The 22,581-nt window shown below is 40.6% G+C and overlaps 3 protein-coding genes across 10 annotated transcripts in view; 1 reads left to right on the forward strand and 2 right to left on the reverse strand.

Annotated features, from left to right (window-relative positions):
* LOC6040461 (adenosylhomocysteinase) overlaps positions 1–9,401 on the reverse strand; it is an 11,495-nt gene extending 2,094 nt beyond the window's left edge. The window contains exons 1-2 of the mRNA XM_001849796.2: positions 9,128–9,401; positions 8,847–9,037 (exon numbers count right to left, since the gene is read on the reverse strand). Coding sequence (XP_001849848.2) covers positions 8,847–9,037; positions 9,128–9,155 — 219 coding nt within the window. The 5' untranslated portion in view covers positions 9,156–9,401. The remainder of the gene's footprint in view (positions 1–8,846; positions 9,038–9,127) is intronic.
* A 4,113-nt stretch (positions 9,402–13,514) lies between these two features.
* Positions 13,515–14,226, reverse strand: LOC6040459 (protein naked cuticle homolog). The gene is made up of 3 exons (XM_038265948.1): positions 14,135–14,226; positions 13,864–14,080; positions 13,515–13,724 (listed from the first exon to the last, which is right to left on the reverse strand). The coding sequence occupies exons 1-3, from the start codon at positions 14,221–14,223 to the stop codon at positions 13,515–13,517; spliced, it is 516 nt and encodes a 171-aa protein (XP_038121876.1). The 5' UTR covers positions 14,224–14,226.
* Positions 14,227–18,287: 4,061 nt separating this feature from the next.
* The window catches only part of LOC6040457 (neuroglian), a 113,078-nt gene continuing 108,784 nt past the window's right edge, over positions 18,288–22,581 (forward strand). For 6 of the 8 annotated variants that reach the window (XM_038254987.1, XM_038255010.1, XM_038255004.1 and 3 more), the window contains exons 1-2: positions 18,288–18,349; positions 19,007–19,130. The gene's annotated coding sequence lies outside the window, so the exon portion shown is untranslated. Of the gene's footprint in view, positions 18,427–18,879; positions 19,131–22,581 lie in introns of all 8 variants that reach the window. The other 2 variants (XM_038254999.1, XM_038254992.1) reach the window with 2 other exon arrangements.

The raw sequence follows: 22,581 nt of genomic DNA on the forward strand, positions 1-22,581 counted from the left end.
TGTACTGCTTGTAGTCCAGTATAGACATGACATAAATTAGTTTTTAAAAAATTAACTGAAATCGTATATACATGAAATACGCGGGTAAAACGGCCAGTGCTATAAATTAACTTAAAAAATAAAAAAAATACATATTTTGGCTCAGTAAATTTCAATTTATTGCGACCACATTTTGTGAAAAACTGTGAATTTTTTCTACAAAACAAACACAATTTTATGCAAAATAATTAGTTTGTGTATTTCGATTAGAATAAGTAAATCAAAATTATGTAAACAATACTAAATTAGCGATTTTTATGAAAAGTTTGATAGGATTACATAATATTCAATGAGTTTGCTATATCCCAGTAAAGAATGTTGTCGAAACGGTATTTAACCGCATTTTGATCAAAAATGGATAGTTTCACTGAAAATGCCTTTCCGTATCTACAAATATGTCTGACAAACAAACAGTCAAAAAACCGTCAAAAATATAACCTATATCAAATAAATAGCTTTAAGAAAAATGTAATTACAACAGCCGACTCGGTCCTTACCAGGTCCCAGCACCGAAAAGGACCAATAAAAATAATTTTATGAAAAAAAAAGAAAAAAAAATATAGAGACGATTCGTTGATTGAGTTCTAAAATTCAACTAGGGTATTTGTCCCTATTTTGGGCCTAGTACCTATTTTGGGTCTACACTCAAACCCCGATGGTTTGACACCAACTGTTGTCAAACGAACGGGGTCACGTTGTTTGTTTTGATAGTGTGCGTGAGCGCCGTGTAAAAATTGACAGTTCGTCACTTTTTAGTTTGACTTTGACCAACCAACGGGGTACAAACTAAAAAAGTGTCAAACGAAAAAGTGACCAACCACCGGGGGTTGAGTGTACTAAACTTAATTCAACGAAATTGAGCATTTCACCAAATCTGGCAGGAGTCTGCCACTTGATAATGATACGTTCAGTCATTATCTTCATTTTGGCGGGCAAGAATAATTTACCTTTTCCTTCTAAATTAGAAATAAAGCAATAAAAATAGCACTCTTCACTTTTTTCTTGGCAAATCGCTAACTGCCCATTAGGGCTTAAATTTTCACCTCTTTTGTTTACCGCTTGTTGACACTCAGCGCCCGCCTTTCATCGCTCAGCACTCGGGACGTGGCGTTACATCGTGCTGCCATCTGGTTTTTTTAAGCGCAAGAGTGGAAAGTGCTGAGTCATCGTCTAAAAATAGACGGCGTCCTATCTCGCCCAGCAAAATGAAGTCGATAAAGTAGTCCGTTTCGATGAGAAAAAGTGGAAAACGTGGTCTAAAAATAGCGACGCCATCCCCCTATGAGAGCCGTCCCCCGAATCTCCGACCACCGGCAATATGTTTTTTTTGTGGGTTGAACAATCCCGTTGGAAAAACAATCACTAAACTGCCACCAAATCAATCATATAACTGATTAATAACTTTGTCCATTTCGGAGAGAACGGCTCTATATTCAGTCCATTTGACACTTCTACAAATTGTGACAGTGTGTGTGCGCTTTTCACAAGTTACAGTGTTTCTTGCATATTACGGGCTTGTTGTTTGGCTACGCAACTGTTTTAGAGCAATTCCAGCTCAAAACAGGAATTTTTCAGGTACTTTTTTCTCGACCCTCTCCGATTTCAATGAAACTTTGTAGACATGTTATCCTACGCTTATATCTCGGATTAGTTTTCAAAAAGCCGTAAGAGCCATTGGTAAACAAAGTCCTTTTTGCATCGTTATTCGACCTACTTACGAAAAACCAATATCAGAAATGCTCGAGATTGTTCATCTCCACGTCCTTCAAGTGCCCCAAACTAAAAAAAAAAGAAATCTGGAGTTTTTTTTGAAAAGGTCCTATAAACCAAATTTTTATTTTTTGCTTTTTGGGTGTTTTTGAATACCCCTGACTCAAGGCGGTTCTAAAAACACCCAAAAAGCAAAAATTGAAAATTTGGTTTATTGGACCTTTTCAAAAAAAACTCCAGAAATGTTGTCTCATTTTCGACAAAAACTTAAATTAGTGTCAGAGGTCACGGTGGCTCTTACGGCTTTTTGAAAACTCACCCGAGATATAAGCCATTTTTGTGCATATGGAGCCAGTTCCACACGATAATGACATTTGAGAAGGGCGTAAGTGTTTTAAATATTTTTGTAATTCGGATTTTAAATATTTCTGTATCTCGAAGCCGTTGCATCGTATTAAAAAGTGGTCAAAGACAAACTTGTAGGAAATTAGACAGGCTTTCGATAAAAATACACTGAAAGAAATACCCTTTTATGAGATTTTTGATTTTTGTTTAAAAGTCAAATTTGAGGGAGCCCACGATTTTTTCGTTCAAAATTTTTGTGAAGATAGCCTAAGATGTTACAAAGACTCACGAAATGCAGGATGGAGCAACTCACCTATAAAATACAAAATCATTTACTGAAACTGTTTTTGAAAAGTGCTTAAACGTCAAAATTTTCAAAACCGAATACGGGAATCGATTCTCCTGACACATAAAAGTCTCCATATTGACCATTGTCCTAAGTCCAATCCTTGTAGTTACAGCGGTTTTAAAAATAAAATGTAGAAAAAATAGGTTTTGATGGTTTTGGCAATTTCTATATGACAGACTTAATTTTTCAGTCTCGTAAATATTTTTACTGGAAGCTCGTCAAATTTCCCATAAGTTTGTCTTTGACAACATTTAAATTGGATGTATGAGCTTGCAGATATAAGCTAATTACATTGCTCATAATTGAAAACATCATATTTTTTCAGTGTAGTATAGTAACCTGGATAGTAAATTAGCTTATATCTGTAAGCCCATACATCCAATTGAAATGTGGTCAAAGACAAACTTATGGGAAATTGGACGAGCTTTCCGGTAAAAATATTTACGAGACTGAAAAATCAAGTCTGTCATATAGAAATCGCCAAAAACCATCAAAAAACCTATTTTTTCTTCATTTTTATTTTTAAAACCGCTGTAACTTCACAAGGATTGGACTTAGGACAATGGTCAATATGGAGACTTTTATGTAAAATTGTCTGGAGAATCGATTCCCGTATTCGGTTTTTGAAAATTTTGACGTTTAGAGCACTCTTCAAAAAAACAGTTTCAGTAAATGATTTTTGTATTTTTTTAGGTGATTTGCTCCATCCTGCATTTTTCGTGAGTCTTTTTGTAACATCTTAGGCTATCTTCACAAACATTTTGAACGAAAAAAAATCGTGGGCTCCCCCTCAAATTTGACTTTTAAACTTAAAAATCAAAAAATCTCATAAAAGTTGGGTTTTTTTTTCTTTCAGTGTGTTTTTATCGAAAAGCCCGTCAAATTTCCTACAAGTTTGTCTTTGACCACTTTTTGATACGATGCAACGGCTTCGAAATACAGAAATATTTAAATTCCGAATTACAAAAATATTTAAAACACTTAGGCCCTTCTCAAATGTCATTATCGAGTGGAACTGGCTCCATATACACAAAAATGGCTTATATAAGCGAAGGATAACATGTCTACAAAGTTTCATTGAAATCGGAGAGGGTCGGGTACAACCGATTCCCTATTTGGCATGGAATTGCTCTTTATCATGTTTAAAACTCGTAAAGAATGATATAAATCATGTCCAAGCTCATTATGCACGTAGTGCAAGTGAAATCAATCGTTCTAATGTTGGTTTGTGGCTTAAAACATCACAATGATTGAGCATGTTTGTCGACCGAATTTGTGCGGCTGTACTGTACGAGCTGGGGCTGAACCGTACGTCAAAAGAGTTCGCCACGTGCTTAAAGATTTCAACCAATCAGAAGGTAGGCCGAAAATATGTACAAAGAAGGTCGTATGCTAGAAACAATATCCTCAAAAAAGGGACAACAAATGTTTTAGTTTCTCGGACTTATACAGAAATATAAAGTATTTTCGTCAAAAATGTGATTAAGTAAGAGCATTAGCACTAAAAAACCAACTTATTCATGTAATAATAACAAGGCTGCTTATAACAGGCTTTGAGAAAACATCAAATAAAAAGTGCGCTCGGCTTAGTAGGCCCGAAATAGGGACAAATACCCTAAATTGCTAATATTATTGTTCACAATGATAAAGCTTAATTTTCTGGATTCAATGACCCTTTATACGACCGCAAAGGAATGGATTTTTAAAACAATTTAAAATAATAACTTTGCGATCCTTTTTGACAGAAAGCATATTACTTTATAAAGTATATAGTCTATAGACTTACTAAATCGAATGCTATTCTATCCCATTAAAAGTAAAATACGCCTATGGTCTGTCGACGAAAATCCATGGAAACAATGCACGAGAGCTGTCTAATGCTGTCACGGCGTAAAAACTAATGCAGTGCTCGAACGAGTCATAATTTCCGTAAACTTTCTCCCTCTCCCGCATTCCGCTCTCACTTTCCGTAGCTAAAGCGAAAATTTAAGAAAGGGTAAAAAGTGTATCGCTAACGGAGTCGATCGATGGAGGAACAGTATTGCTAAACATTTTAATAATATTAAGTATTCGCAATTCGCAATTTTCAGTGTAAGAACGGGCCTTGACCGATCTTATGCACCAGGTTCCCGACGAACACGCACTGCCCTTACACCTACATCTCACCCTTGCTCTGAGTCAGTACGAGCAACACGCTAGAACACGCTTTGAGTGTTCGTGCCAGGCATGCACACCTTCTTTTCCGGTTACGCATTTTAACTCGGCCGGGGGTGGTACATTACGTAGGGTTTGATGTAAGTATAAGCGCCTAACCATTTATAGTGTGCCTATCAAATTTTATGAAAGCAAAAACTGTTTTATTTTTAGTTTGAATTCAAAAACTTATTGTAATTTACTGTGCATTGTGTTCTCCTGAAATCTTCCCTAATGTCGAGTCGTGTTTATATGTTGCTATTTCTTCTGTCGCGGTGTTTTGTAACAATATTTTGGTCCTAAGCATATTATAGAAGTTTTTGAAAAGTACAATAATGTTATGTGTGTGACTTTGATCATTTAATATATTGAGTAAGGACTCGAACCTCACTTGTTTGAAGAAATAGGTGAAGATTGAAAACAATGGACAGTGAAAGAAATATACTATTTGAAGAATCAATAGTAAAAGAAAGATAGTAATTTATGAAGTAGGTAAAGAAATTAACAATAGTTAATAAATAGAGGTAACAAACAAGCTTAGATTGTTTTGAGGGCAATTTACAGGGAAGATGAGAAATTACTCAAATCGATAAATAAAGAAAAGGCACATGATAAACAAAATTGACATCGCTGCCAAATTAAGGGAAAGCAGACAGTTTATTACAGCAGCATCAATTAGTAAAATAGAGTGGAAAAGCGTTGAGAAATAATTGAATCAAATAAGTAAAATCGAAATCAAATGGAGGACAGTAAACAGAAGTCGTTTTAGAAAATCAGTGAAACAAAATAAACAGAAGATAGCTGTTAGCTGAAATGGAAAAAAGAGAAACCCCGTTGTGCGATGTTTCAGGTACATCCACAGCAGTTGACTCAACGTACTGCGAATCGAAACAATACCGTCTACAATCACAAATTACTTCCCTTTCCCACATTGTTGCGCCCCTTTCTTTTAGCCGTCTCGACTCTGACCCGCGGTGGTCAAAGGTTTACGAGTCGTTTCCACAGGCCACCAGCTAGGTCATCATGAAAACCAAGCCAACGTGGAGGTAAGGAAATAGGACACTCGCAAGGAACCAGAGCTATACTGTTCTGATCAAGATAATTCGGATGATCTAACAGAACTACGGATGTAGTTAGTTACGCTCCTTCCAGGATGTTCCTTACGTGGACGTCAACCGAAGAGCACGCAACAAGGTCAGTTCCATTGCATGCTCTTAGGTATCAATCCTTGGCCTGCAACATTTTAATAATATTAAGTAGTATACTTATTAAAACAGTGGAGTGGCCGTCTTACCCCGCCTTGCCGTCTTACCCCCAGCTCCCTAATATGATCATCAATGCAGAATAGGGCAACTTAGATTGTTTTCAGTTGATTCTAGCAAAACAATGCCAAAGGGCCGTTGTGGGTTTGTAAACAAAGAGTGTATCCCTTTCATGCCAGATGTTAACACCTTCTAGCAGAGGCGACTCGTCCACCTGTTCAACCTGTTCATTGAACAGGTAGCCGATTTCATGCGGATATTTTTTTTATTTAAGTACCGCGGTGCTTTTTCAACCAGCAACATACAATTACAATTTTTGTTTGAATAAACGTTAACAAAATCGACGTCCTATGTTCAGCAGCGCTGCATGCACCAAAAAGCAAAACAAATGGGGTGCTAGTGTGCGTGAGCTCGGGCTTAGATAACTCTATACGGAAAAAATTCAACACATGTAAAGAGCATCCTATTCATACGCAGCGGCATTATCGATGTGTTGGTAAATCTGGTTCAATCTGAGAGCGTGAACTGACAGCATTTTTGGGAGAGAGCGAAATGCCACCCCCAGGCCCCAGCTGACTTAGCTCGCTCAGCTCTGCAGGGAGCTGCTTGCAAAAGGTAAACAAGCCAGCGCGTTGACAGCACGTTGAGAGCATGAATAAATGAGAGAGCGCGAGAGCACGACAGATATTGCTCTATATTTGGCGCACTTTTAGGCATCAGGCTGTTTTGCGCAGACTGGTGATGGCTTGTTTTAAAACTGGAATGTTCAACTGCGCGCGTTGAACCTCTTCGATCTTACTAGTGGTTACTAGTGGATTCTTGCTCTACTGGAAAGTGATGTAATGTTAAGTTTAGATAGTGTGATTGATAGATTGAATTGAAACAATTGAAACAAAAAAGTACTGTGTTTTTTCCAGACTCGGGACACATGAGAAGAATTATGATCGTAGATTCAACCATGATCGTTATTTTATTTTCAGGATAATTGTATTTAAAGCGGATGCAGTCCTAAAAAGTGCAAGATTTGATGCCATTAAATGCTCCAAAAACGACTGTGTTAATTCAGAATGTTGGTCCGGTTCACTCTAGTTGAATATATTATTATCATATATTGTAGCATGAATTTGTTCTGAAAACTTTTTTTTCACTGATGCTAAAAACAAATATTTTCATTATTTCGGATTCATGTCAATATAGTTTTGTTCTTAACATCAGAAGAAGCTCTTCTTTTTATTCAGAAATTAAATTCCAAAACCATGAGGACATAACAGTGAGTGAATTCAATTCTCTAAAAATTTGACAAAGGATCAAAAGCGATACGACCAGGTTCTAAAAAGTATAAAGTAAAATGTCAATTGAAATTTTAAATAGTAACCAAGTTAGCTCAATATTAGTTGGGCCTTAAAAAGCCCAACAAACAGTTTTCCTTTGTGAAGGATGTGGTATTTTTTCTGAACATCCTGATGAAGAGTTTTGAATTTTAGTACAATGTTCAATAACTTTCCTTGAATTTCGATAAGGATGGCAGAGCGATTGCTCTATTTTTCCACATTCGCCACGCTAATGATTGAGTCTTAAAAATACATTTTAACAAGATAAAAAAGTCTTAATCATAAGTGTAATTAATTATTTGCATAAACAGAAAATTATAATAGCATAAAAATAATAAAACATAAAAATAGAAGCCATTGGAAAGAAAAAAGCTTCAAAAACATTTTTTAACATTGAGATTCAAAAATTCACTACGATCTATCATTATAATCAATATTTATTAAAACAACATTGTAACCGGTCGACTTCAAGCACGAAGTCAAATCATCCAAAAGAGTTGAACCAGCCTCCGGCTGAAAAACTCTATAATAAAGAATTTAAAAAAATAACATTGAACAGGTACTACATTCGGGCACGAGTCGCCTCTGCCTTCTAGCGTGAGCAGGACACACTCTTTGTTTACAAACCCACAACGGCCCTTTGGCATTGTTTTGCTAGGATTATTTTTATTGAAATTTTAATGTTTTTTGAAAAACATATTGTTTTGCCCCTGAGTTTTCGGACCATTTTTTGATGTTTGATGTTTGCCGTTTAAAACAATTTCACAAATTTCAATGTGAGTGTAACTCACGGTGTAAATAGTAAATAAAGTCAAAATTTTCATCAAGCATTTTGGACATGTTTATAAAACGTTCAAATTTGACTAGTAAAATTTCTAGTCTTTGGAAACAGTAATATGCAATAGCAAAAAAAAAAAATGTAAATAATTCTTACAAAATTGATCAAAACATCATCGCCCCACATTACTTCAGTCTGAACCTTTCGGAGCAAAACGGCATCATCGACCAAATGGTCAGGGTCAGCCCTCAAGATTAATGGACATTCCATCAAATGATGTTACATTCCAATACTTTACAGAATTCTGGGGACGAAAAACTTCAGATACTTGAATAGCACGTCCTGAGTTGGGAAAGCAGCACATTTCCACCCCAAATCAACGAGCAATAATCTTTCCTTTGCAAAGTAAACAACATATTTTAACTCAGCTTTCCTGCTTTGAATCGGCACGTGGCGTGTGGCGCGGAAGCGATTCATTAGCATAACAACAATGATTAGACAAAAGTATGAGCTATTTCGTAAGCTCTGGAAAAGTGAATTATCTCCCTCTCGTTTGTCTGGTGATGCGAGATAACCTTAACCTTTTTCGTCAAACTCTTGGCAGGGGGCTCGTATGACGCCACCAACTAATCGGACTAGTTTAATCGCAGTTTTGTTGTTTTGCGTTTAATTTTTGAGGTTTTTCAAACTTGACTGTGATGAACTTGAATAGGAAGATTAGGGGTTTGTTCAATTTCGCAATCGAACGCAACAAGGACTAACTTCAAGAAACAAGCAGTTCTAATCAATAATCATGTCTTAGCAGGAAAACATCCCCAACTCAGCTAAATCAAACTCACCTCCGCGCCCAGTTCGACCAACGTCTCGATCAGCACCGCCGTCTGGATGGTCATGTGCAGACATCCGGCGATGCGGGCCCCCTTCAGCACCTTCTTCGGGCCATACTTGGCGCGGCACGCCATCAGACCGGGCATTTCGTTCTCCGCCAGCATGATCTCCTTGCGGCCAAACTCGGCCAGGCTGATGTCAGCTGGAATTCAAAATTTGAATTGTAAATATCTCAAACACAAAAATAGTTTCCGGAACATCCGGAAAAAAAGGTTCTAAAAATAAAACTCACCAACTTTGTACGCGGGTTTTGTCGACATTTTGGCAGCAACAAAGTTCAGAACCTGGAACGGGGAAAGCGCTGGCGAAGATCCTCACGGGTTGGAAGCTGCGACGAAACTGCTTGCTCGAGATGACTTGCCACTGGTTCTTATCACGGGGGCGCGTGCCGCGATGGATTTTACACACAGGAGATCGGCCGAGCCGTGAACCGCGCGGTGTACTTTTTTCGAAAGAGAAACGTGCGTGCGCGAACTTGCCGGCTGCTGACAGCTGACAGTTCAAAACAAAAAGATTCCGGCGGGGTGGTGTACTAAAAATGAAATGTCAAAATGTGGTTTTTAGTACAAGGGGATTTGACTTGTTCAAATCGATTGTGGGTTCCGGGAAGTTTCGGGGAAACTTTCCCGGGAAATCAATGGGCACCTACTCTGGAACAAGGCCATCAAGCTGGTCCAAGACACCTTGCCACATCTTCCCCCGAACGGTAATGTCAATATACAAGAAAACAAACATGTTAACGGAATCGCTGAACAATCTAAGTGAAATGTGCCTATACTTTAGCGCTTATCATATTCCAGTTGAGTGATTCGAGAACATTGGAAAAATTTGAATCCTATTTCAAAACAGTCGTTAAATCCGTTAATGATGGAATTAAAATAAATTTACGCAAAATTTACGCCTGTTTGTCTAAGAGGTGGGCGAAACCTCGGGCGAAACCACTCTTTTTTACGAGCCGCTCATTTTCACTCGCTCATTCAAATGGGCGGCTACCCAAGTAACCATCCAGCACTAAAACATGGTCACTGTTCAGCACTGAGAGCGCTTTTACAGCTACGAGTAAAAGCTAAGAAGTTTTGAGATCAGCCCTAACAGCTACTTTAGTGCTGAACAATGACCGAGTTTGGACTTTACTCGGCCGGTTTAGTGCTGGCCCCTACTGTTGGTGTCCACCCCTGCAGAAAAAATGAGAGAAGCAAAAATATTGCTTCCACTCTCTTCTCTCTGCCTTTCTCTTCTCGCCATTCTATTTTTGGTTTGCCTATTATCTACATTACCGACTCAGCTGACCGAGATTGCGAAGTCGATTTTTTGGTTGAAGTTGAATGGTTGGGGATGTGATGCCAGATCATAGAAGTTGTCGTCGCTGTTGATTCCTGTGCCCGTGCCTTCTTACCTAAATAGGAGATTGAATTGCAAGCTGGTTTTTGTAGTTACATATGAAGTCAATTTGAGCCAGAAAAATGCCAAACAACTTCTTGGGTTTACTGTTTTTCCCCGTTGGAAAGGGCATAGAAGAAAACAGTTTGCGATCTTGTTCGAAAGATTAAATTTGTTGTCTTTTATTCATAATATTTAATATAATTACTACATACAATTCCGAAAGCCTTGAACTGGCTTGACGAGAGCCAATGAATTGTACGCCGCCCGCTTGGTTCGGTGGGAGACCAGCAGGACAAAACTAAACGCCATTTATTCCTGCGGCCTAGCCTGCGGCTCATTGTTGCGGTCTTCCAAGAAGGTGGAATTGCTCTCGTTCGTGTTAGCTGTAAAGTATTAATTATTCTTTAGTACCTTATATGAAAAATACTTTGTAAATACTTACGAGGATGATGAAAACCGAGATGAACATGGTTTTGAGCTGCTGGCTTCGTCAGCTTACAATCGTTGTTGATTTTTTTATGCGAAGCGAGAAAGTGAGATGGTTATTGTTTTCTTGCACTCTCTCTTTCACTCTCCTCTCAGAATGTGAACAGCGTTGCCAGTTTCATAGAAAAAGCATGACAGTGTTGCTAGCGAGGGGTGAGACACATGCTCTAATTAACTAAAAATAATCGTTTAGTTAATTAGAATTTACAACTAGTTGATTAGAATTATCGCTAATCAATTAGCGTATTCCTACCCTTCAAATGTTATCTTGGGCTGATGGACAAACGTCAAAACATCAAAACAAACCTAAAACATCACTCGTGGTTGCGGCCGTAAAGCAACATCTGGGAATTGAAGTGGCTAACCTGGCAAATGGCCAAACGCGGTGCGCAGTCCGGCCTGAACCAAGACAACTGGAACGAGGAGGATGAGGAGGCGGGCCGATTTGCCCAGACTTCCGAGGATAAGTTTAAAAAACGCGTCATTAAAACGAAATCGCCGGCACAGATTCCGCGGGCAGCGGTGAATCGTCGTCGGCTAGGTCGTCGGTGTTTGATGCATTCAAGGACTTCGTCGGGGTGACGTTGGCACCGGCTGTGACGCCTACTGATGGAGGAGCCAGTCCATTTCGCTTCTCAGTGGAATATCAAAACCTATCTATGGGACGGCGGCCACGACGTCCGCGCTGCGAGCCACCATCTGTGCCACGACTGACCCGAGCAAGATGGTCTTTTCCGAGGTTGGCAGCCGGCCGAAGGAGGACACAGCAGGCTCCGTCGGCACGAACACCGGGGATGACGAGTATGCAGCCAACGTGAAGGCGCTCAATGTGGCCGTGGCCGCTTGGATTTCGGAGAAGGTCAAGGAGAATCTAGTGTGCACGCTGAGGCCGATCTTCAAGGATCACGAAAAGTATCTGGATGATATCTAGGCCAAGAAGAGTAGCAGCAAGGTGGACACAAAGGAGTCAACGGTCGCAAAGCCGGCCACCAGTGGATTCACGTTTGGAAGCGTCGTACCAGTGACGACGAAAAACACGGCCGCGGCACCAAGTCCATCGGCAGCCAAACGATTCAGCTTCGGGTTTGGCTCGACAAGTTCCACGCCCGGAACGGGCTTCATCTTCGCCAACGTGGCCAAACCCACCGAGATAGCAAGCCGGACAGAATGGCCACCGCCGATACCAGCATCGGCCAGATTCTACTCAACATCATGTGCGTTCCGACGCCGAAGACGAAGCCACCGTCGGTGCTGCTGTGGGGCACAAGCCCATTAAGCGAATCGGGTCATGAAAATTGTTTAATGTTTCATTAAAAAGGAAATAAATTGATCAAAATTTGAAAAAAAAAACGCAAAGGCCACCGAGTACTCCAGAATCGCCGCTGCCCAAGGTCGTGTACAAGTTTATTGACGATATTCTGAACGAGTGCGTCATGGAGATGCCTTCTCTTGTCACCGATCCTGGACGATTTCTCCAAGTCACTGCGGAACATCCGCCGGAGGTTAAGTCAACAGGCGTATGCTCGAGGACAACCATCAGCAGTGCTTTAACAACACCAACTAGCGGTTAACCATGGTAAACAGTCATCAATCATGAAGCAAGTCGCAGAAGACCAAGAGCGGCTAGTGAATAGCGAGTCACTGGCGGAGACAACGCTGTTGTAGAACGGGCTATTAGTTCCGGGGCAACGTCGCCGGTGGTCGACCTCTCCGCTAGCGATTTTCCATTGCTTAACAAGTGAACGACTTCGTCAAATATTAGTTCATCAGCTGCGAAAGTGAACGGAGGGAGCGGCCGTGGCTGACTGGTTACGGTGTTCGCTTTGTAAGCGAATGGTCTTGGGTTCGATTCCCATCTGCTCCCACCGAGAAAGCATAGGCAGGAAATATAAATCTTGAAACTCTGAACATGAACGAAAAATCAAAGTCGCTCGAGTCGGGGTTCGATCCTCGTCCTTTGATTGGTAAGCAAAAATGCTAACCACTAGGCCATCGCGACTTGGTGAGCCATGTCTGGAATTAGGAATACTGTTACTATCAACTATATACGTGCTGGGTCCTTGTCCATTTGACAAGGGTTCGGAAGTTCTAAATAACGTTTGAATCCGATTGGTGCAAACGTTCTTCAGGGCGGGCTTGTCGATAAAGCTGAAGTACCTCGCGCTCGGCTAGCCAGCGTAGAAATGGGTCACCGAAGCTCGGCAGAGCTAACACCTTCCAAATGCCTATGCGAGTTATTTGCATGTATAGAATGTAGATCTGAAAATACATGGAAACAACTCAATTTGTAAGAAGCGGCCGCGTGGTCCCGTTTGGTTGGTTGCACACACATCAGCTGCGAAAGTGAACGGATTCGGATAGTTGGAGCACGAGTACGAGTAGTGCAAGGAATCGTTGATAAAACGGGGACGGTTGAACGGCCGCTCCCCCTTCGTTAAGATTCTATATTTAAACTTGGACGGGCCTGCAAAGGATATCCGCCGGGGAAGTCACGAGTTGAAGCAGCTAGTCTAAAACTGGTGAAAGATTGCCAGCTTGCCTGTGCTAATAAATATACCGCAACAAAATAAATTCAAAAAAAGGAAAAACTAATCTTAATTCTTCCTCCCTGCTCCTTTCGAAACAGCTTTCTTCTTCGCCAGCGCCTTCAGCCGCTTCTCCTTCTACCAGCCGCATGTCTTCCAGGTCGGATCTTCTTGTTCTTGCTGACTCTTGCTGTACTTTTCGCGATGAACCTGCGCAAAGTTGGACTACATCGCACGATCATCAGATTCCTCGTCTTGGTAACGACTGTTGTCGTAGGCGAATATGTCCCGGATGTGGGTGACGGCCTCTCGGAGGCTGCCGTTGGCAGTGCGGTCGTGTGGTGCATCCGGATGTTCTTTTTGGTCGCCGAGCTGATGAGGCATTAGATCGGGTATTGCTAGGTACGGTTGGTGACTGCGAGGCGTTGTTCCTTCCTGAAAACGAATTGTTCAAATGAGTATATTTCAGCTTGAAATGCGCGTTATGCATCGTACCTCTGTGTGTGTGCGTCGTGTTGCTGCAGAATCCTGCCAGTCGTTACGGCAGGGCCGTCAATGCTCCACCGAGAACTACACCATGCAAGGTCACATGCTTTGCCGAAGCAACCGCCGCACAGATCGTCTGGTGCAGATAGGAATCGTAACCGCACAGGTTAGTCTCGTTGTGGGCGGCAACCACATGCGTTTGGTCGGCACTGATCATGGTGCACTGCTGCTCTTGATCTCCGTTGACGCAGGCCGAAATCGTGTGCGACCGGTGGCGATGCTTTGGTGAATTTTCCAGGAGTTTCCTATATTGGGGAGAAGCGTTACAAGGAGAGGTTCCACAGGGTCTCGAAACCTACCTAAGACTGTTCTTCACCTTGCTATCCCGGATTATCTCGATCAGCTCCCGGCGGCAGAGTGAACTCTTCCGGCACTCCTCCTTGTCCATGATCAAGTTCTCATAGCAGTTTTTGAGGAACGAGGAGCGTTACTTGTGAACTATGTACCTTGAGTTTCACTCGACTGATGGCCGCTGCCGTTGCGGCTACCGCAGCCGAGGTTGCCGCCGGAATGACCAAGGTCGCCCCCTAGTGGAAGCGTCTCGTCCAACAAGCAACGTTCCAGCGTACAGTCCTGGCAGATCAGAGTCGTCGAGGTGGCAGAGTTGTTCAGCGCAATCGTCATGGCTGGGCTTTGGAGATTGCTCTTGGCTGCTGCCTGCAGGTTGCAGCACTTCAGATTTCTGATGCTCTCGTAGATGTGATCGTTCTTCAGATGTTTGCTCATTCCATTGAGATTGTTGTGAAACGTTGGGGGACATCACGGCACCCTCGTCCTCAAGAAAGTCAACAATCTCTGAGTCGGAGTCCTTATTGAAGGGCCTTGCTGGGAACCGCTTGTGGAAGAGGCAGGGTGCTTGCGCTGGACATCCGGTGGAAATGGGCGGAATAAGTCCGAGCAGAATGTTTCCATTATCGCTTTCACCAACCTAACGAACATAACGACCGGTTTATCCTGCATCCGGCCATCTGGCCGCATTTCCGGTTTTTTGAAATGACGGACGCGCCCGGGTCCACCTGCAGCTCGGGTAGTTACTTAGCGAACTGTAGGACGGTCACATTTGGCGAAGGGGGACATTCCGCGGGGAACTTGGACAGAATCTGATGATTGAAAACTGATTTTCACCAATTTGAAACAAAACACGTTTGCTGCCACTTTGCTGCTGTCAAAATAACCTCTATCAACATGACAAGATTATTCAATTCACGGTGGGAATGATCTGCCAAATCAGCGCTAATCAATTAGCTAATTGACAAAAATCAACGCTAGTTGATTAGCGTTACTATAATTGATTAGGTGTGTCTCACCCCTCGGTTGCTAGTCGTTGCACTTAAGCAGCATTTAATCAGCTTTGGACAGTGCAGTTGAATAAGTGCTGAATCGCATTTGTAAATGCTATTGCATGACTAATTAGTAATGGAATGCCAATCTGTTGCCGATTTCTGACTTTTTGCTAGTGCTGGATGGTTACTTGGGTATTTATCAAAATTTTGATTAAAGTTTATTTTGAATAATAGCACAGACAACAGACGTTTGGGCTCGATTCTTCCCTTGTGTAAATCATTGCTACAGTTTTTTTAGTTGTGGCAATCCGTTTGTGGCGCTGCAGTCGCTTTGTCCTGACACATTGCCCGCTGTCAAAATATCGCTTTCCGCCTACTGTCATTTTCCATTTTGTTTGTTTTCAACGTTTGTAATCGTTTGTTCTGGATGAAAAGTTGATTTCGGTCGATTTCAACCAAATCTCGCGCTTGCAGCTGCTTGACAAATGTGAGGCAACCAAAGTGGCCAACCTGGTTCCTGAACCGATTTTAGCCCCGACGGATTGCCGATTGTGTTCCTTGTCAGCATGATTCGCAAAATGACCTCTATGACAGGGCTACGCTTCTTGAACCTGGTGCCACTCATGGAAGAGGATGGGAAGGGGAAGGTGTGGGGGTGTTTGAGGATCGCTTGCACTGGAAATCCGATGGGGGAAACTGACGCACCGGGGAGAACATTCAAGATTCAGGCCTTTGGTATGGCGATAAGGGTTCGCCGGAAGTGGCGGCACTTGAAGGTGGGGTGGGTTTCGAGGGCGTTGAAGAGGTTGGTGTCTTGGAGGTGAGGGTTGAAGTGATCGTGGTAGCTGGTTTGTCGGTACCGGAGATAATCTTCGGAATGCGGTCGTTTGGGGTCAAAACGTTTACGAGGTTGGCCGTGATAATAGCTCTTGCTGACGGCGCCGATGGCTTCCAGAATTTATCGGAACCAGTTCCGGATTGTTTCGTTTCTGGTTCCGGATCTTTTCTCCTCCAAGAAACGCTTGCCCATCCTCCCGATTTCCACCGGGTCTCCTCCTCCTTTTTGCTCTCCTCTGTTGGTTTTGTTTATAAACACAACCAGCAAGAATTTGACAGCCTCAAGCACGGCCTTGGTTGCTGTGTTTATAAAAGCATCAAACTAGACTATTTTTTTGATATCGATAATTACATGAAAAAAAAAAACATCTATGTGCTCGTAAATCGTGTTAATTAACAATTAAAGTAGATTTACTATAGCATAAAAACATAATCTTTACCTGTTTACATTTATTTCGAAAAATTGAAATAATATATTTTTTAAATATTTCTGGGTGATGCATTTTCAAACACACCTTCTCAGAAAACCATCATGGCTGCTTTAGAGAGTGGCAATAGGCTAACAGATGGATGCGGCTGCCATGTTTTTACACACGAATTTCAAATTATTTTGTTCTAGCCGCTACGTCTGTTGTCTGTGAAAAGGGTATCGAAAATGTACTGAATTTGACATACCCTTTTGAAAGGGTGACGCCGGGTGAACTTTAAAAAAGGATAGAAAGTATCCTTAATGAGGATTGAAAGTACCCTTTTGAGGGATACTTCTGACTTTGAGTGTAGACTCTTTGTTTACACTTCGACATTAGTCCATTTACATTGTTTTACTTGAAATATTTGAATGGCTTAATTTTGGGAGACCCTAGCTATTATGAAATGCATCCTCCCGGGATTTTATTATTCTTCCAATTTTAGTACAACGTCACCATCGGTGCAAGAAAATTTCACAACGTTGATCCTCCTTCAAGTGAGCAGCACGATGTCTCCCTTTTGTTTACCACCCCCACCACACAGAGGCAAAACATGAGTGCATATGCATGCTTGCGTGAAAATCTCTCAACATCAAAAAACATACTCTCTTTTCGCTCGCTCTCTTCTTGATTGTTCGAAAACATAAATTCCTACGGCTGTGTGTGTGACAAACGTGACATACACATTCAATTAAATGGTGTGTGTGTGAGAGAGGCAGTGCTGTCAGATAATCTACAATTGAAAAAAAGATGTTTTTAACAGAATCTATTTTGTATTTATTGTAACATTTTGATTGAAATTTTACTTTATGACAAACTTCTGAACAAATAGACAAATCCAGCGAAAGCTCAACGCTGCTTTTTGATGGTGAGAGATTTGACAGCTCCCATACTAAATGTCTCGATTTTCATACTTTTTGTTAATTTTCTTTTAAAATAAAATACTTAACATATGAAAACTATATATTTTTGGTGCCCAAAATTCCTGCTGAATCGAATGGTGTACTTATCTAGATTGCAAATTTTTCGAACAGTTTTTGTTTTTAAAATATTCTAGACACATTTTGTGCACCTAATCAATCAATACTTTTATCATAAATAATCATTTTATTGCTTAAAAATTGAGTTTTCCTGAGCTCCCATATTCAAATACATGGAAGCTGTCATTTCTAACACCATTGGCCACCTAGCGACCATTTCAAACTGGATTCGTCTATTGTAAGCGATTTTATTTTATTTTTGAATGTTAGTAAAACCCGGGAACCGTGGTGTAGGTGCCTCTCACCCAGTTGGCTTGGGTTCGATCCCAGACGGTCCCGGTGGCATTTTATAAGACGAGATTTATCTGACCACGCTTTCCGTCGGACGGGGAAGTAAATGTTGGCCCCAGTCTAACCTAGAGTGTTAGGTCGTTAGCTCAATCCAGGTGTAGGAGTCGTCTCCCTGGGTTCTGCCTCGGTGGAGTCGCTGGTAGGCAGTTGGACAATCCAAAGGTCGTCAGTTTGAATCCCGGGGTGGATGGAAGCATAGGTGTTAAAAAGAGGTTTGCAATTGCCTCAACAATCAAGCCTTACGACACCTAGTTTAGAGTAGAAATCTCGCAATTGAGAACGCCAAGGCAATATGCTGTAGATAGCATATAGGCTCTCTAGTAGATAGGCCATAACAATTTAATTTGATTTTTGAAAACCCGAAAACTTATTTTCGGCAAAATTAAGCATTTAACTAGCAACCCCACCACCACACCTTCAACACCCTGCTTCAAAAGTGTTCGTGCCATCGCCCTGCATCACAAACACTTCCGCACGGTTTTATTTCGAACTCGAACTCCGACAGCCCGTCCGTCCGACATCGATTCGACGTTAGCACTTCATTCGCTGGTGAAAAGTATGGCCGAACGGTTCGTCGTCCGTCGTCGTTGCGCAAAGTGAGTTACTTTTTTTACCGGACATCCCGGCCTTTTCCGGGAACCGTCTCGGTGTTCCGGGGTTCCGCCAACTTCCGGTTAGCGATTTAGTGGTTCAATTGGGTGGATTTAAGTGGTTTTTAGTGCGAAAATCGGTTTTTTGAAAAAGATTGCTCGAAAGCGCCGCACCCAACCTTTTATGTGTGTTTGTGTACAAGTGTGTATGCGTTTGTGAGAGAGAAACAGAAACCCAAAGAGAAGGGCAAGAGAATCGGTCGGAATTCGATGTTGGCCACAACCTCCGAGCAGAACCCGTTATTCCGGAAAAAAAAGTGTTGCGGCAGGAAGAAACTCCCGAGTTTTTTTTAGTTTTAAGATTTTTGTGTCACTGTGACACTAGGCAAATGTCATCGCATAGTGTAAACTGTCTTTGAAGTTTAGCACAAAGTGTCACTTTTTTAAACTTTGTTATTAATAGCTCTTGTTTATTTGTGTTTGTTTCCTCGCTCTCTGCGATGAATTTGTTGTTTTTAATGGGTTTCTTTCTGCAGTGTGTTATTTTAGAGTGATGACATCATTGTGACCACCGCGCCCCGTGAATCTGCTGCAGTTCCTCCCCGAGGGGGCGTCGTCACTCTGTCATCAGTGAGAAGTTACTCAATTTCTCGAAATTTACAGCATAAATGGTTAGGAAAAGCGTGTTCAACATAAAACCAGAAGAAGAAGAAAACACAAATCGAATTTCCCCGTGAAAAACCACCTGGAGAAGGTCGGTTCCGTCCTCGCTCATCGACCAGTCGAAGTAAGTAACCTTTTGCCTCGCTCACACAAACTTAAATTTGGGGGGAAAATCGATTTTTCCTCCCCGGGAGGAACACCGGCTGTGTCTGCCTGATCGGTGGCCGTGAAGACCGCTCACGGCGCGGGCCTCACGCAAAAAAAAAAACACACGAAACTCTTCGATATCGTGTGAGGGTGAAGCAGAAGGGCGTAACACCCACCGACGACGACCTGCTGGCTTGCGTGCCCGTGGTCTTCTCCTCAACAAACCGGGGGCTTTGGGGTTGGGGTTGACAGGGGGAAACACACAAACTTACTAACAAATACACACGCACACACAGAGCAGAGGAAGCATAAAGAAAAAAATAACATTATTCGTCGGTCATAAACACGCAGAGCCTCAGCCAGTAAGAGGAGCCAGCTTGATGGAATCGACTTTTATGGATGAGGTCTTGCAAGTTTTGGGGGCGAAATATGGAAATGGATATCGCCGGTACGTACTTTGTGACTTTCTTGGCAAAAGATGCCACATGGTCACGGTTTGGCACGCATGAATTTGGCAAATTTGCCTTCGTAGAAAATAAACTATTTTCGACCGTACCGAGTCGAACCAGCGTTTATGTCTGAACGGATCGTTAAAAAGGACAAATAACTAACTAGTTTTGACCGTTTGTTCTTTCATTTTATTATTATGTCGTGGAAAACGTGAAAATCTACCATTTCAACTTCCAATCGAAAACCCGATCCAATTCCAAATTGTTCAATTTTGGGTCATCAAACTAATAATCAATTCCGTAGATGCCAGTCTGTACCATGTCAAAAATCAAATAAAATTATTCGCTCTACAGCATTGCCTTTGCGTTCTCGATTGCGAGATTCCTACTCGAAACTAGGCTTGATTGTTGAGCATGAGCACGAGCATGAGAGACCACCCATGGTTGCCCCTTCGTTGCTGAACAGAACCGTAATATCCTTTCAGCACGACCGATCATTGGCTTCGGTGATCTAGTGGTGTTTCCCTCATCAACAGCATGTATGAATGCGCTGAAAAGATAAAACACCATGATTGCTAAAACTAGATCAGTTGCGAATAGGTAACAGTCATTGGCCACCAACGGCGCCCGCCATGTCAGTTTGTAGATCTCGATTTTAAGGGACGGGAATGTTAGTGAGCGCAGGTTGCTTGTTCAAGAGGTCATTTTGAGCAAAGTTTGTTCTACGAAAAATTTTACTTTTCTTGTTCTATGTTTTGTTTGTTTCATTTTTAGTATGTTTGTTTTTTTTTTAGTATTTGGCCTATTCTACCACCTCCTATTATTACATTTTCTCTATCTAATTTTTTCATGTTTTTACAGTAACTTTTTAAATTTTTGCTTGTTTTTCAGATTTTCTGCTATAAAATGGCACCATTATCATTTAAATGGTAAAAAAATGCGTAGGGGCATAGTCTGCTTACTTTATTTTACTTAAAATATAGGAAATGTTGAAGTTGCCAAAGTTGACCCCTGAGCAGTTCTCTCAGATTTCGGTCATTCGAATTTTGTATTTTTTAATCCAACTGAAACTTTTTTGGTGCCTTCGGTATGCCCAAAGAAGCCATTTTGCATCATTAGTTTGTCCATACAATTTTCCATACAAATGTGGTAGCTGTCCATACAAAAATGATATGTGAAAATTCAAAAATCTGTATCTTTTGAAGGAATTTTTTGATCGATTTGGTGTCTTCGGCAAAGTTGTAGGTATGGATATGTACTACACTGAAAAAAATGATACACGGTAAAAAAAATTTTGGTGATTTTTTATTTAACTTTTTGTCACTAAAACTTGATTTGCAAAAAAAAAAAACACTATTTTTATTTGTTTTTGATATGTTTTAGAGGACATCAAATGCCAACTTTTCAGAAATTTTCAGGTTGTGCAATAAATCTTTGAGCGAGTTCTGAATTTTTGAATCAATACTGATTTTTTTCAAAAAATCGAAAAAATGGTCGCAAAATTTTTCAACTTCAGTTTTCGATGTAAAATTAAATTTGCAATCAAAAAGTACTTGAGTGAAATTTTGATAAAGTGCACTGTTTTCAAGTCAAATCCATTTTTAGGCTACTTTTTTGAAAATAGTCGAAGTTTTTAATTTTTCAAAATTAGTGCACATGTTTGCCCACTTTTGAAAAAAATATTTTTGAAAAGCTAAGAAAATTTTCTGTATTTTGCATTTTTAAACTTTCTTGATACGACCATTCGTTGCTGAGATATTGCCATGCAAAGGTTTAAAAACAGGAAAATTGATGTTTTCTAAGCCCCACCCAAACAACACACCATTTTCTAATGTCGATATCTCAGCAACTAATGGTCCGATTTTCAATGTTAAAATATGAAACATTCGGGAAATTTTCCGATCTTTTCGAAAAAAATATTTTCATTTTTTTTAAACCAAGACTAACATTTTAAATGGGCCAAACATTCAATAAAACGCCCTTTTAAAATGTTAGTCTTGGTTTAAAAAATTTGAAAATATTTTTTTCGAAAAGATCGGAAAATTTCCCGAATGTTTCATATTTTAACATTGAAAATCGGACCATTAGTTGCTGAGATATCGACATTAGAAAATGGTGTGTTGTTTGGGTGGGACTTAAAAAAAACAATTTTCCTGTTTTTAAACCTTTGCATGGCAATTTCTTAGCAACGAAGGGTCGTATCAACAAAGAAAAAACTTATGGGAAATGAGACGAGCTTTTCGGTAAAAATATTTACGAGACTGAAAAACCAAGTCAGTCATATAGAAATTGCCAAAAACCACCAAAAATCCCGTTTTTTCAACATTTTCGTTTTTAAAACCGCTGTACCTTCCCAAGGATTGGACATCGGACAATGGTCAATATGGAGACTTTTATGTAAAATTGTCTGGAGAATCGATTCCCACTACCGGTTTTCAAAAATTTTGACGTTTAGACCACTTTTCAAAAAACAGTTTTTGTAAATGAATTTTGTATTTTTTTAGGAGAGACATACCATCCTGCAATTTCGTCAGTCTTTTGGTTATATTTTAGGCTATTTTCTCAAAAATTTTGAACGAAGAAAAATCGTGACATCACCTTTAAATTTAAGTTTTAGACTTAAAAATAAAAAAATCTCATAGATGTGACGTGTATTTTTATTTCAGTGTATTTTTTGTCAGAAAGTCCGTCCAATTTGCTACAAGTTTGTCTTTGACCACTTTTTGATACGACGCAACGGCTTCGAGATACAGTAATTTTTAAATTACAAAATACAAAAATATTTAAATACCTTACGCCCTTCTCAAAAGTTATTTTCGAGTACTAATGGCTCCATATACACAAAAATGGCTTTTATAGGCCTAGGATAACATGTCTACAAAGTTTCATTGAAATCGGAGAGGGTCGGGTACAAAAGTATCAGAAAAATTCCTGATTTGAGCTGGAATTGCTCCATATAAAAAATAAAAAAAAAAAATA

This window comes from Culex quinquefasciatus, chromosome 1 (genome assembly GCF_015732765.1).
Source record: "Culex quinquefasciatus strain JHB chromosome 1, VPISU_Cqui_1.0_pri_paternal, whole genome shotgun sequence".
Classification (NCBI taxonomy): Eukaryota; Metazoa; Arthropoda; class Insecta; order Diptera; family Culicidae; genus Culex; species Culex quinquefasciatus.